General features: G+C 51.2%; 1 protein-coding gene across 7 annotated transcripts in view; it reads right to left on the bottom strand.

The window, feature by feature from the left end:
• The window catches only part of RNF144A (ring finger protein 144A), a 97,111-nt gene that overhangs the window by 19,109 nt on the left and 63,944 nt on the right, over positions 1 to 14,058 (bottom strand). For 6 of the 7 annotated variants that reach the window (XM_019757622.2, XM_074331652.1, XM_074331655.1 and 3 more), the window contains 3 exons: positions 11,679 to 11,824; positions 5,020 to 5,124; positions 4,804 to 4,864 (listed from right to left, as the gene is read on the bottom strand). In XM_019757622.2, coding sequence (XP_019613181.2) covers positions 4,804 to 4,864; positions 5,020 to 5,124; positions 11,679 to 11,824 — 312 coding nt within the window. Of the gene's footprint in view, positions 1 to 4,803; positions 4,865 to 5,019; positions 5,125 to 10,638; positions 10,761 to 11,678; positions 11,825 to 14,058 lie in introns of those variants that run through there. The other variant, XM_074331657.1, reaches the window with a different exon arrangement.

The following is a 14,058-nucleotide window of genomic DNA, read 5'->3' as shown; positions in this document are numbered from 1 at the left end:
ACTCCCAGACACATCCTTCACATCTTTGTTCAACATGCACGTTTCTTTACACCGTGGGTCCTGAGCTGCCCTTCCCTCCTCATGAGGCTGGTTATGCGTTTCATCCCCCCATGCGGTGTGACACTGAACTCTCTGAGGGGTAGTGGGAGGGAGAGCCCGACAGGAAACCACAGGGAATGCGGACGCCCTGCCAGGGGGTCACGGGGCCGCTTTCAAAGGCCTGCAAGTAGGCCACGGCTTTCTAAGCTTTCCAGCAGGGCTGCTCTCAGGAAGGAACCCCGGACAACTGAATTTTGCTTGGGAAACTTGGAAGGCAATGAAAAGCACTTGCAAGCTTCTGGGCCGTGTGGCCAGCTGACAGCCAGGGCGGGGGCAGCTCACCCACATCGAAAGCGTGATTTGTACTCACTGGGGACGTACACAGGCTGGGGCTGGGCAGGGCTGGATGTGGGCCCAGGCCGCACCTAAACAAGCTGCACAGGACACACGTGTGTCTGCCATGTTCCCAATTAAACGGGGAAGCCAGAGGCAACGCTCTAGGAACAAGCCTGTGTCAGGTACAACCCTGAAAATGGTCTAATCGTCCATTCCAGGAGCTGGCAAACCTTTTCTATAAAGGGGCAGTGAGTATTCCAGCATTTGAGGGCCATGCAGTCTCTGTCCAACTGCCCAGCTCTGCTGTTGTAGCACAAAGGCAGAGATGCTGATCCATAAATGAGTGTTCCAATAAAACTTTATTAACACACCAGGCCAAGGGCCAGGCCAGTTTGGCCCACTGGTCATGGCTGGCTGACTCCTTATCTAATCTAAATTCCCCGTGTCTTTTTTTGTTTTTTAAGGTGAATTAATCAATGACACAAAACTATCAACTTGGTAGGCCTGGCAGAAGACTTAGAAGAACTTGATAACACAAAGGAACTCTGGAATTCAGGAAAACGTGTTCCTCTTTCACGGACTTTCATGATAATAATGTAAAATCATAATGCTTGTAACAGTGAGTGAACTAGTAAAATTAGCTCTTGTCATTAGTTCATGGTTTCAATGTTTGCTTTTCTAAGAATGTCTCTGGCTGTCAGGTCCCAGGAGATGGCTTTTGTGGGAAAATGCAGCCTTTGTCTCCTGGGAAGGGGAGGAGAGAAGGGCGGGAAGAGCTGGTGTTGCTGGCCTGAGGGAGGGGACAGGGGACAGGAGGAGAGAGGGACGCCGGGTGCTCCATGGAGTGCTGGGAAGGCCTGGCTTCAGGGGGAAAACGCCAGGGCGTCCTCCTAAAGATGAAAGCCGAGCAGAACACCAGGCAGCCCAGAGTCACCTTGAGACCCTCCCTACCAGGTCTCTGGGTGCTGTGGGGGAGCCCAGCTCTGGGGTCCCCTGAGGAAGGGCGCTGTGGGCACACAGCCTGGTCAGTGACACATGGAAAGGAATCCTCAGCTGTTTGCTTTCCACCGTGACACTGTGGTTGGTGCTGGTCTAATAGCCTAAAGGGACAACCTGCCCAGTGGAGACCCTTCCGGTTCCCACTGAGCAGCCTGTGACATCGGGGAAGGGCCACTCTCCCAAGCTATGCAGAGCATCTTCACACATTCCAGGGCAGTGGGCCATGTCCCCTTCATTTTCCTTGCACACAAAAATGTAGCTGTTAGGCTGCTTATCATGAGAGGCCCAATGATAGTGTGGAGGGCAGGTTTCCCTCCTAGTTAAGGTTTCCATGGTGACAACTTAAATTGTGTGACTTCTGTCCTCCTGGAGCTTTGACATGGCACTGCTTGTCCCATGGGGAGAGGTCCCCTAGCAGAGAAGTGAAGGACAAATACTCTGCCAACTGCAAACACCCTTCCCAGCGTGCTCTGTGCACACGGCCCCACACTTTTCTCTTAGAATTCCAGCAAAATTCTACATCATCTTCCTCAGTGCGGAGTTCTGCAAGCTGGGGTGCAAGCTCGCTCAGAAGATGCACACTGGACAGCCCCCAGAGCTTGTCATAGGTCTATCTAACTGTCTATCACATGTGTACCTAACAATATGCATAAGATCCATGATACCGCATATGTCATAACAGATCTAACATTTTATATAGACTTACATGTATCTGGGACGTTTTCAAGCAAAGTACGCAGTACATATTCTGGCATGCTAGAAGAAAGTAATCTTAACTCCAATCTCCTAAAGATCTATTCATGACAGATTAATAAAGCAGATCCCTAAAAGCTTTACTTATATAAAAACCCAAGACTTTTTTTTAAAGGTGCTTTTCTTTCTTAAGCATGGTTTTCCTTTGAGAAGTGCACTGTGACAGGCATGCACCCAGCGTCCCGTCACGGACGGGTAGTGGGTCTCACTACAGGGGCAGCCGATATGGTAGCTGAGGTCCCAGCCTGTAGGGAGGCAGCGTGATTGTCAGGGGTCCTTGCCTCTGGTCAGGCCTGAGTACTGATGGATAAGCCTGAACCGGCATTTACCTTCTCCAGGCTTTCCTTTCCTTTGAAAACACAAAACAACACAAGCCCTGACTTCAGCCTGCATTTGCGGTGTTGTGCTGCTGTCAGCAGGATGAAGAACCCAGGAAGTCAGGCCTGTCTCTGGGTACCAGGGGCCTCAGGAGAGACGCACAGGTACCGAAACACCTCCCACACGGCAGGGTCGATGCTCAGGCAGGAGCATGGGTGTAGCTCAGCGGGGCACGCAAGAGAGGGTGATGGGCCTCTCCCTGGAAAGCCTGTCCCCTCCCAGCCTTTGGGGTCTTCAAGCTGGGGGGGGCAGGTACTCAGATAGGGAAAAATCCCGCCATCCTCTTGCTCAGCTTCCTACTGGCCGAAGACCCAGCTGGAGGAGTGGGGAAGTTCCAATTAAAATCAAGGCTCTTCTATCAAACGAGACATCCTAAGACCCAATGGAGATAGTGTTTGCAACTTTAACCACAGGACATCTCGGTAACTGAATGTTTTCAGAAAACCATGGAACGGTCTTTCTTTCAGGGCATCTTGCATTAACTACGCTGCAAAGGGATAGAACAAGTCAAAACTCGCTTTCTGATCACATCTCTAAATTTGCTCGATGACTGGCTACAATCAATAGCTGTATTTTTGTTCTAACATGTTAACATTTCATTCAGACAGGTCTTTAGTCATATTAAGTCTGAGTCCATATTTTTTTTGGCTTTTAATGTAATGCTAGCAAAAAGGTTTAAAGTGACAGCTTTGAGAGATGTATTTTTTTAACCTAAGTCAAGTTGGCTTCATTTTTATGCAAAAGAAAAAAGTCTTCTTTGACGAAGCCAAAGTACTGAAGAAAAATAAGAGTAAAAAATTATTAGGCAGGAACATTTACCCAGCTGCATTTTTAAATAAAATTCAATGTCATACAAAGTTCATTTTCTTGTAACCCAAATAACCACCAGTTTCCATCAAGATTTTCGCTGGAAAATGTTTTCAGAAGAGCCTGAAAGTCTCAGAAAGCCAAATTAATCAATTTTATAGCTCTACACACTGACTGTTGTATCACATGGCATTATATTTAAATTATAAACTGTCCAAATCCAATGATAAATGCCATTTAAATAAACAAGCTTTTGAAATTTCAATGCCACCAAAAATGCTATTTTTTTTAAGTTGGCCACACTTTTTTTTCCTTTTTTTTTTTTTTTGAGAAGCCTCATGAGGAAACACAGCTATCTTTAGTATTTCTTTAAAAACAAACCAGAAAAACACACATAGAAAAGATTTTCCGCTTTTAGCTAAACTAGGAGTCTTCTGACACTTTCCTCTGGTTTGTTCTGCATTCCATCCCTATCCTGACCAAGGGTTGCCTCGAAGCAGCGAATACAATGACATGAGAACCCATTCAGGAGGGGGGGACAGCAGACATCAGCCATCACAAACTGGGCTGAAAAGTTTAGAATTTGGATGCAGTGTCTTCACCATAAAGTGGTGCATAAGGGGTGTCATTGACACATGTTGGTTATCTGCTCTTTTTCTGATGAGCCCAAGGCCCAGAATATATACAAAAACGAGGCCAAAGGGAATCCATAGACTCCTTAAAACATCGTGTTGCGATTGTGGCATACTTCAGGGAGCAAAGAGATGGATCTGTCCTGATGGATAAACGTCACAGCACCTTGCAATGTCCCCTCAACAACGTTGCCATCAACTGTACAGCTCCACTGTGGACAGGCCACGCCATGCCTCTGGAGAACCCCCGAGTCTGGGCAGGAGGGCTGGGCAGGGCACCCCGGGAGATGGGAATCAGGGTGAGTCAGCCTTTGGGGTGGGAGTTTCATAGATAAGGACACCGTAAGGGCTGTTGTGACGTGACACTTACAGGGACTCAGCACCTACTAGTCTAGGCCCGCACGAGGTGGACAGGGAGTGCCAAGCAAAAGGCTCCGCTTTGCTGTCAGGGTGGAGACCGTACACCTGTCCTCTGCTTAGCCACCAGCCTTCTGCCTTTATGTCTCACACTCAGTGCAGGTCTAAGAGTTTCGCCCTCAAACCGTTAGGCCTTAACCTGGCTGAAGAGTAACATCCCAGGAGGGTCACATCTCGTTAAACCTCCCCCATTAGCCCACATTCCTATAAATAAGTTCTGTCTCCTGAATCCTTGTGGCTACCATGTAGACCCCTAACGAAGACCTTCCAACTCTGAACACTTCAGAGAATTCAGAATGGCAGAAGAATTCAGAAGTCTAATGCACAGCGACTTTTTCCCTTCTACGGTAGCCAAATGATGTGTAATCATATCTACTGAGAGTGCCCCCCACCAAGTTATCTGGATTCTCTCACAGGAATCGTAACCACATAATGTACCCACCTCGTTCAAATTGCAGCTTTTTATATCTCTGCATAATTTCAGCCGCAACCATGCACTCAATCTAAGGGGGGAAAAAATACAAGTAAGGAGTGTAACACGCTGAGTGAGGGCTAGCGCAAACGCAAGGTCAGCCGAAACCGAAGCCAGAATGCCCTGAGAAGCTCCACAGGACATGCTGTCTGCAGCACAAAGCCCGACTTGTCCTGCATCACGTGCCTCCTTGTCCTGTAGGTGGCCCTGTTTAGGGCAGGTGGCATCCGGACAGCTAATGGCAGTTTCTAATCCTTCTTTGATCAAGAGCTCGACATACTGTTTCAGGCACTGGAAAAAAAAGAGAGAGAGAGAGAGATATTTGTAAACATCCTAACTTTAAGGCCGTGATCCATTAAAAAAAATGACCAATCAAGCACATCGTTCCATTACAGTTTCATATTTCCACTGTGCAGCCTATAGCAACCACTGAATCAGAGGTTTTGCTCACTCAACAAATGCTTATGGGGGGCCCCTCTGTGCCCAGCACTGCACGCTGGTTTACAGAACCAAGACTGCAGGTCGGGTCCCTGCACACACCCCCGGCAAAGACAAGGCCAGTAAGACTGGCAGCCAGGGGAGAAGCGGTGATGGAGGTTGGGGAGTCAGACCAAGTGCACACCGGATGGCAGGCACTGCACTCAATCCTTCACAGTCCTTTGTGTCGCATCTTCCCTGGAACATTCTCACGGGAACCGGATGACTACTCCATCTGTCAGATGTGAAAACTGAGTCACCAGAAAAGGAGCTTGCTGGCTTATCCACAGCAAGGGCACACAGAGCCCGGATGCAAGCCTAGCCGCGCGACTCTGAGATGCCCGCTGTCCTGCTGGGAGCCCAGGTACAGCCGCCAGACCTCCTGCACGGACACCTCACTAGCCGGCAATTACTACAGGCTCACCTACTTGGAGGCTGGCCGAGCGCGTGAACTAAGCCAGAGGTCAAGTGCGAGACACAAAGCAGGTTCCATATCGGAGATGGGGAGGCAGTTCGCAGAAAGAACCAATTCCTCTTGCTTTACAGCCTACTCTTCTTAGAAATCCAGGCTTCCCTGAAGAGCCCAGTAAGAACTGGAAGGAGAGACAGAGCCTTCCCTAGTGAGCTCACTACCAAAAGTGACCAAGGCAGAAGCTCAGAAGAGCTTACAGAAGAACTCAGGGTAGTCGGGAACCTGTCCATGACGTGAGGGGACAACAGTGTCACATGTCTCACCAGCAGCCCCAAGTCGGCTTATAATCACAACCCAAGTCCCGTACGTGGGGTTCATGATGCCAACATCACTATAATCACACGACTCAATGTTGTAACAGCGATTCACCGAGAAAAGCCCACAGCTATGTTTCCTAAGTGTACCCCTGAAAACGCGCAAGCTATTTCATTGCGAGGATGCTCAGTCGTTATGAATGGATGGGCCCAGCATGAAGTCCAGATGCACTTCTTCCCAGCACCTGGCCCAGGTGAGTTCCCTCTCAGCCTCATCTCCCCAAACTGCAAATCGGGATGGTTTCACTGCCTTGGAGGGCAGTGGTCAGAATCGTACACCAGAGAGAGTCTGGAAGACCACATGGAGGCACTATATGTTCAACGTGTAAATAATAATTGGATCTAAATGGCAATTCTCACCATTCCATCAGACTGGAGTGCCACTCATTAACGACTCCAGATGGCAAATTTCTTTAAAGAATAGAAATCAAGGACATCCTCAATTGAGCCACTTCCCACAGCTTCTCGTAAGAGCACTAACACAGAAAGCTATGACTTCAAGTGTCCGTCGCAATGCTGGTACCCATGAGCCAAGGACCACGTTGCAGCCTGGTCCTTCTGTCTGACCCAGGGCCCTGGACTTAAGATTATTCCACAATCACCTACATTTCACCCACCCAACGACTACAAAGAGAGCTCCCAGGGAACCGAGGAAGGATGAGCCCAGACTTGGAGCCCCACCTGAGGCAGAGGGAGGCAGAGGTTTCAGAGGGGAATTCTTCGAAACCAACACACAGGCCTCCCCAGAGGAGAGAGGGCAGGGGTGGGGGGATGTCACACGGAACCTCCATCAGGCCTGAGCCCGCTGTGCTGGCACCAGGTGGTCTGTCTGGGAGGCAGGGCAGGGGCTGAGTGGCACGCTGAGCCCCTGCCGCAGTGGAATGTTTGCAGGTGGGAGGTCACTGGAATGTGCCGTTTATGGCTGGGCCTATGGTGAATCTGAGCACAGAGAGAGACCTCAGGCTTTGGAGCCAGACAGACTCGAGGAATCCCCGTCCTTACAGACAGAGGCTGCAAACGGTTCCTTGAGGAGTTTGGGCCACAGCTCGCTCAACAATAAAATAGGAGGCCTGACCTGCTGGACTTTTGTGATAGTGACAAAGGAAGTATATAAAGGCATCGAGCACAATGTCACTACATGGCAGCAGCTAAGTAAACAGTCACCGATGTTATCTGTGGTCTGTCTATCCACGTGACATGTTTCTTAGTCACAGGCAAATGAAAATCAGAGCCGTAGCGACAAGATCATTATTTTACTTTCTAGAATTAAGTTGGTCTAATTGGGGTCTCTGGAGGACATGGAACGCCATAAACCGATAAAACACAAAGCGTCTCAGGATCTTGTGCAGAGCAGTCCGTCATGAGAGAGCGTGTACTCTCCCTGAGGAGGAAAGCACAACAATCACAGCTGGTGTGAAACGTACACGCAGGGACATCTACGACTCTACACGTCACCGGTCAAGAACTTGCCCACGCCAACAAGGTGTCACATCGCTGAAAGCTGCCCAGAGCAAACATTCCATGCCACCAGAAAGCACCTGCACAATTTCTGCAAAATGACTGTGTTTGGGTAGAATTGGTTTGTTTACTACAGAAGCTAAGAAGACGACCCAAGTGTCTGGCCACGCTCTGTGCCCAGTCTTCTCCCAGATATAAAGTGCGTCCTGACTCACAAGCTGCATTTTCAAATCCACCAAAACAAATGTCTTGAAATGAGACAAGTAACAAAGGGGCTCACAGAGAAACTTCCGTAAAAATGAATATGCAGTACACAAGCAGAGACTGGCGTGTCTGCCGACTGTCCTATCAATTCTGGCTCTCAGGGGTCAGATGTGAACACACCAGACTCTATGCTAATCGCTTTCCCCATCAGTACACCCAGCAACACGTGCCGACCTTGTGAGGTGTCCTCCCTCCATCAAGTGGAGAAACCAATATTTCTGTTTGTGTGTGTGTGTGTGTGTGTGTGTGTGTGTGTGTGTTTGTTTTTTATCTCAAGAATAAGGAGGGATTGGGGAGACCGATGAGTGTACCCACTTGGGCATCTTGCCAATAGCAGGGCAGGGTTCCAGGACCCTGACTGCTGCAGGACCTCTGGGCGCCTCCTGGGAGACGGGGAGGGGCTTCAGGATGAGAGTCAAGTGCACAGAATACAGAGAGCGGGAAAGCAGGTCCCCAGTGTCCTGCCTCGGTAGGAAGGTGCAGGGACACGGAGGTGTGTGAAGGAAGCCGTCTGCCTTTGACCTAGGGTGTGGCACAGAAATGCCTCTGGAGCAGACCTTCGGCCCTGTGCCAAGTTTCTCAGCAAAGCCGATACCAGGAATCAGTTATCTCACAACTTCAACAGATAATTATCCAATTATAATGCCAGGGGCGAGAGCACAGGAGTCACGACACACCCGGCGAGCCGTGGTTCCTTTGTGTTGGGTGGAGAATCTCGCCCATTTCACAGGGTTTCATGAGAATTGAGATAACATAGCAAAGCATTTGGGATTTCACCGGCAATCAACACATGCTATTCCCCATCATCTTTATCTTATCCATAAAGTAACGTTTTACATGGGTTCTAAAAGCCAGAAGTAAAGACGAAAACCACGCTGGTAGTGCCTGTGAGCAATGCTGGCAGAGAACCTGGGGGCTTGGGCGATGCCTGACAACACGAATGGAGAAGCAGTTCCGCCCACGGGGACACAGGAGGGACTTGCAGAGCGAGGTGTCACTGTCATCGTCATCTGGGCCCCTGGACGCCCCACCTCTTGGGTCCACTGTCAGCCCCCGCACGCACCTCATCACCCCACCCTGCCAGTCTGCTTTTCCTGTCTGGACAGCCGAGACCACGATGAGACCTCTACATCCTAACCCTCCCAGCCCACAGAGCAGAGTCCTGGGGTAGACCCAGGGTCCTCCGAAGCCCCCGGAGACAACATGCAGGACAATCAGCTGGGCTGGGGTCGCAAAATCCACACTGACAGAGCAGGGCTGGTTCCAACCATTGTACACATTTTTAGGCTTTCCTGGAGACTTTCGTTTGAACAAACGGACCCCGAGCTAAAGGAGGCTCTGAAAACTGTTTCCAGCACCCATGCTTCCAGGGCAGGCTGATCCCAGGAATGCCTCGTGGTTGTGCCATTTCGTACCTGGCAGGCAAACATTGCTCCCCTTCAGATAAATTTGGGACACGCAGGTAAAATCTAGTTTGTCCCTAGCTATGGATTGCTCAGGGTTTCCGCCATGCTCTTGGGCACCAGATGGTGTTGGTGGGGGTACACGGAGAGGGACGCAGCATGTGGCTTAGCAAACCCACTGACCCACAACAATCATGCTGAGTACATCTTTTAGGACGAGAGTTCCCCAGGACACACGTTTGGGGACTCTGCCCCAAGCTCTCTTTCACTCCTGCAGTTCTCAGCCCAAACTGAGAGGCAAAAGAGAAGGACCTGGGCCTGCGGGAAGCCCTGCCATCCACAGATACTTTATATATGTTCTCCCACTGGAACCTCGTAAACTGTTTGTAGCCCATTTCACAGGTGAGGTGAACGACGCCTGAGGTCCGAGACAGCCTGAATTTGACCGAGTGGATGCCTGACTCCAAACACTGTTCCCCAGGGAGCCCGTTCTTCCTGAGGTCAAGTCACCTGACAACTTAACCTATTTGTCTAGTAATAATTCTGTTAAGTGTCTCCCGCTTTCAGTCTCACACAATTTTCTACCGTCACCCTTTTCTACCTTCCCTGTCTGTCCCCCAGGGAAAGGACAGTTACAAGTCCGCTGGCCACGGGCTCCTCCCCAGTGTGTGTCCCGGGCTGGGGTGACTAGAGGCCCACACAGAGGGGAACACAGTGACTGAAGGAATGAGGCAGGGGCCCCCCACACCCCCCACCTGCCGCACACAGGGGCTTCCTAGCTTCACACTGCGGTGGCTGCACAAACAGTGGAACTGCTCTCAACATTTTAATTTTTCAGCAATGGTTATGAAACAAAATAAAACCATACTGTCACCCTATTTCCTGCTACTCCCTGCAACCCCTCTTTGAGAAAACAGTGCCATTTTCCTCCTTTCATAAGCCCTGCTTTAAATTAAGTGTTTGATCTGGAGTTGCTGATTTATTTTTACTACAATTCTCCAGAAATTAAAAACCAAAACAACAACAAAGGAAAGCCTGGGTTAAAGGGCCAGGCTCAGGGACAACTTCAAGGGGAAGGACGCAAACCCTGGTCACGGAGGTGTCCCCCAGGGTGGCGGGTTACTGAGAGGCAGCAAACTCGCCCAGGGCACCAGGGCAGAGGGGACTCTAGTCCACTGGTGGGCACTGTGGAAGTCCCTGAGGCAAGAAGCTAATTATTCAATCCGCCCAACCTGCTCCACCGTCCTCCCTCACCCTCTAGAAAGGAGGAGCGCCCTCCTGGGTTAATGGAAGGAGGTCTCTGTCCACAGCTCCCATCGGCGCTCTCTCTGCTTTCCTTCCCCATCTCAGAAGGCCAAGGCCATGTCCTGTGCTGCAGGCGGAGGTCCCTGCCAGCTTTCATGGGCCCATTCCTTGCCTGTCAACTACAACACTGAAAGAGACTCGCCGCAGTGCGAGCCTGTGAGCCTTCGTCGACCGGCCATCACGAGTCCTGCAGCAAACCAGGGCTTGGAGGCTCAGAATCTGCCCCTCGGGACGCCCGCGTCTGGCAGAGAGAGTCAGGAGAGGAGACTTAAGCGTTTGAAATACGGTCTGTGAAATATGAGTAAGAATGAAGAACACACCTCCTGCAAAAGGTAGGAAAGACTGTCTAGTGACAGATTTTAATCTAGATAAATACCTAGGCAGGCCACCCATGTGGTCCATTTACAACAGTTAAATTCAGAAGTGACTGATTGTGTTTTTTTAATTTGAACAAAATGGTTGTGTTTTGTTTGTTTTTTTTCTCTTCTCTGGACCTTTTTTTTTTTAATTCCTTGAATGTGAAGAAAAATCAAGTAAAATTAAATGAGATGAACTGAAAAATGAACCCAACATTCTCATTTTCCCTTCCTGATGTGAAAATATGGGTCTGAGTTGGGCCTGCTGGAAACAGAGGTCCCTCGAACCACAAAGAGCAGATTGTTTGGCCCCAAACAACGCCGGCTCCGTCTTACGGGAATTTAAACATGACTTCAAGATGTAGGCATGCATTCTGGTTCAGCGCACCCAGGGCAAGCTGACACAGGCTGTGCATGCTCATTAGGTGAGCGCCGTTATGAGGTGAGTACGTGTTATAAACCACGGAACTACCAAATGTAACACAGGGCGTGGTGAAGCTTTTCCTTTCCAGAAAGGAGAACGCATGCCTCTCAGGTTTTCTACGGTGCTTTCCTGGCTTCCAAAGCTCTGTGGAGTGGACTCCTTTTGCACCAGAGGCAACTGTGCTGGAAATCTACCTGGGGCCCTGGCTGACTTCGACACTTCCTCCGATAGCAGGTGAAAGCCTCCCGAGGGGGACTCGGCACTAGCGACTCTGCGGCCAAAGGCCTGTGGGGGGGTGAGGGAGGGGTGTAAAAACACAAGCAAAGGCTCATCCCGCCACCCTGGCAGACACGCTTCCTCTCAGAGACCCACCAAAGTACAGAAGATGCACTGGCACTGGGCCAAGGTCGTCATCTGCTCCAGCGGGTACTCCCCGAGGCACAGCTTGCAGGACACGAGGGGGTCGAGGGCCAGGTCCCACGTGGGCCGGTACCGCGCAGTGGTCATGGCAGAGCAGTCTGAAACGAGAGAAGCACAGGCCATCAGACCCTCACAGCCTTCCCCACAACCGATGCGGGGATCACTGGCCGCAACCAGGGCCCCAGAGGGTGGCAAAGTGACTGTTGATGGGTCCAGGGTCTCAGAGAACTCGCTCCGGTCCTCTGAGAAATTTTAGCCCCTGACTGGAGACCATAGGGGACCTCTTTCCCATATGGATGGTGACATTCATGTCTAACCTCAGAGTCCCCAAAGGCCACCCCATCCCCTTCCTTCCCTCCAGGCCTCCAAAGGGCACCGAGGAAGACACCTCCCACCGGCCCAGCCGCCAGCCCAGGAGCGTAAAACCGTAGCAGCCAAAGAACAGAAGCTTTTGTTAAAAAGGTCATGGACGGGCTCGAACGGGTCTCTAGTTTCTGCTGTGGAATCATCCCAGGGAGCCCGGTCAGTGAAGTCCTTCCCCTTCAGGCCCCATGCTCTCCAAACAGACCACACCTTCCCACGCTGGCCTCCATCACACCACCCAAGTGCCACCGACCCTCCAGACACAGCCCAAGCACCGCTGCCCCAACGCCTGGCAGATTCCTGACATGTAAACATCATAAAGGCCAGGGCCTCTGGCAGACGTGTGCGGCTAACTGCACCCAGCGGTGCCTAGGAAATCAGACACTCGACACACATCAGTGGATGTGACCTCCACTCCCCATCCTCAGGGAGCGATCTCTGGCCACTTCCTCACCCGCCCACAGTCTGTGTTCCCGAGAGCATGCACTTTCCTGTGGCTCCATGTGCCACACCGATGCCCACAGCTTGCTGCCCCGGGAACTCAGGGCACGTGTGGGGCCCCAGCTCCCAGCCAGCATCTGAGCCATGGCAGACTCGCCATGACTGCCGGTTGACTGAAGGGACACATGCCTGCATCTGGAGACACAAACCCTTACCCTGAACCCCCCGGCACTTGGTTTGAGCTTTATGACACTTACCAGGTACCTGAGACAGGTAAGAATGTGCTTTATCACACCAGCACCCCATGCTCCCCACACTCAGCTGCGAAAGACTGTTAGAATTCCAGAGAAAACTCCTGGCCATCTGCACTCTCCCTGCTGGCTAGCCACATCTCAGGGGTGGACGTGATTCAGAAGACGTGGTTTCCGTCCCTCCTAACCTTGCTCTCTGACCTCAGGAAGGAAGCGAGGTGGGTACAGGAGACTCTGCATCCTTGGCTGGTTTGTGAGGCCAGAGACAGAGGACGGTCTTTTCCCGACTCCGCACTCACAGCAGAGCGTTGCATGTGTAACGACAAAGACATAACCCGCAGGAAAAGGGAAAACAAAACAGAGCACCAAGCAGTGACCAGAACGTCCTCGGACGGCTGCAGGATCTCGGGAGGATGCCAAGACGCAGGAGACACAGTTCCGGACCCGGGGTCTTCAGGTTCCACTCACGAACATCCTTTGTCACATAAAAAGCTAACTGGTAACACAGGGCAGTGTGTGATTCTGCCCGGAACTGGTGCCCCCGGCCCCCGGTGAACACGATGACAGGCCTGGGAGGACTGGGCAGCACAGAAGAGCCCGGCGGGGGTGAAGCTTGGGTTACGACTGGACGTTACATTTCACACAGGTGAAAAGGAGTGGACAGCAAAACGGGAGAAAGAAATACCCTCAGACCTTCCACCAGACCACAGAGTGTGCAGGCACCAGGGGAGGTGAGAAGGAAGTCTGCGCTTTGACAGCAGACAGAAGGCCCATAGCTAGTGCGGTGCATGAGTGCTGGACCACTGCAGCCTCAGTTTGCTCATCTGTGTGATGGGCTGCTGTGAGGGTAAGGAGAGATGGTGAACGGGCCTGACACATCCAGGAAATGCTCAGCAAAAACCCCGTCTCCTCTTCCCCTGCAATGTCTCCTTCAGCCATAGTTGTATCAACCCGTGACAAACAATGGTGACACCACTATCTCTAAAATTAGGGGCTGCACGTTCCCATCATCTGTGCAAGTTACTCCTCGGACAAGGAACTGTTATGACGAGTTTGTAAAAACTTCTATTCCTTTCTCAAGGTTTGTCAGTCATAGCGCCTTGGGGATGACTAAGCAGCACCCCTGCGGGTCCTCCCCAGGGCATGGGGTGGGAAGAAGACCCGTGTCACTCAGCACTGCACAACCCTGGCAACACCCGGAGGACATGCGACGTCCCGACACAGGAGAGAGGAACAAGAGTGACATAAATGTAACAGCTAAGCAAGGCGACCTGACC

This window comes from Rhinolophus sinicus, linkage group LG05 (genome assembly GCF_036562045.2).
Source record: "Rhinolophus sinicus isolate RSC01 linkage group LG05, ASM3656204v1, whole genome shotgun sequence".
In the NCBI taxonomy this organism is placed as follows: Eukaryota; Metazoa; Chordata; class Mammalia; order Chiroptera; family Rhinolophidae; genus Rhinolophus; species Rhinolophus sinicus.
This window is presented reverse-complemented; position numbering and strand designations above follow the sequence as displayed.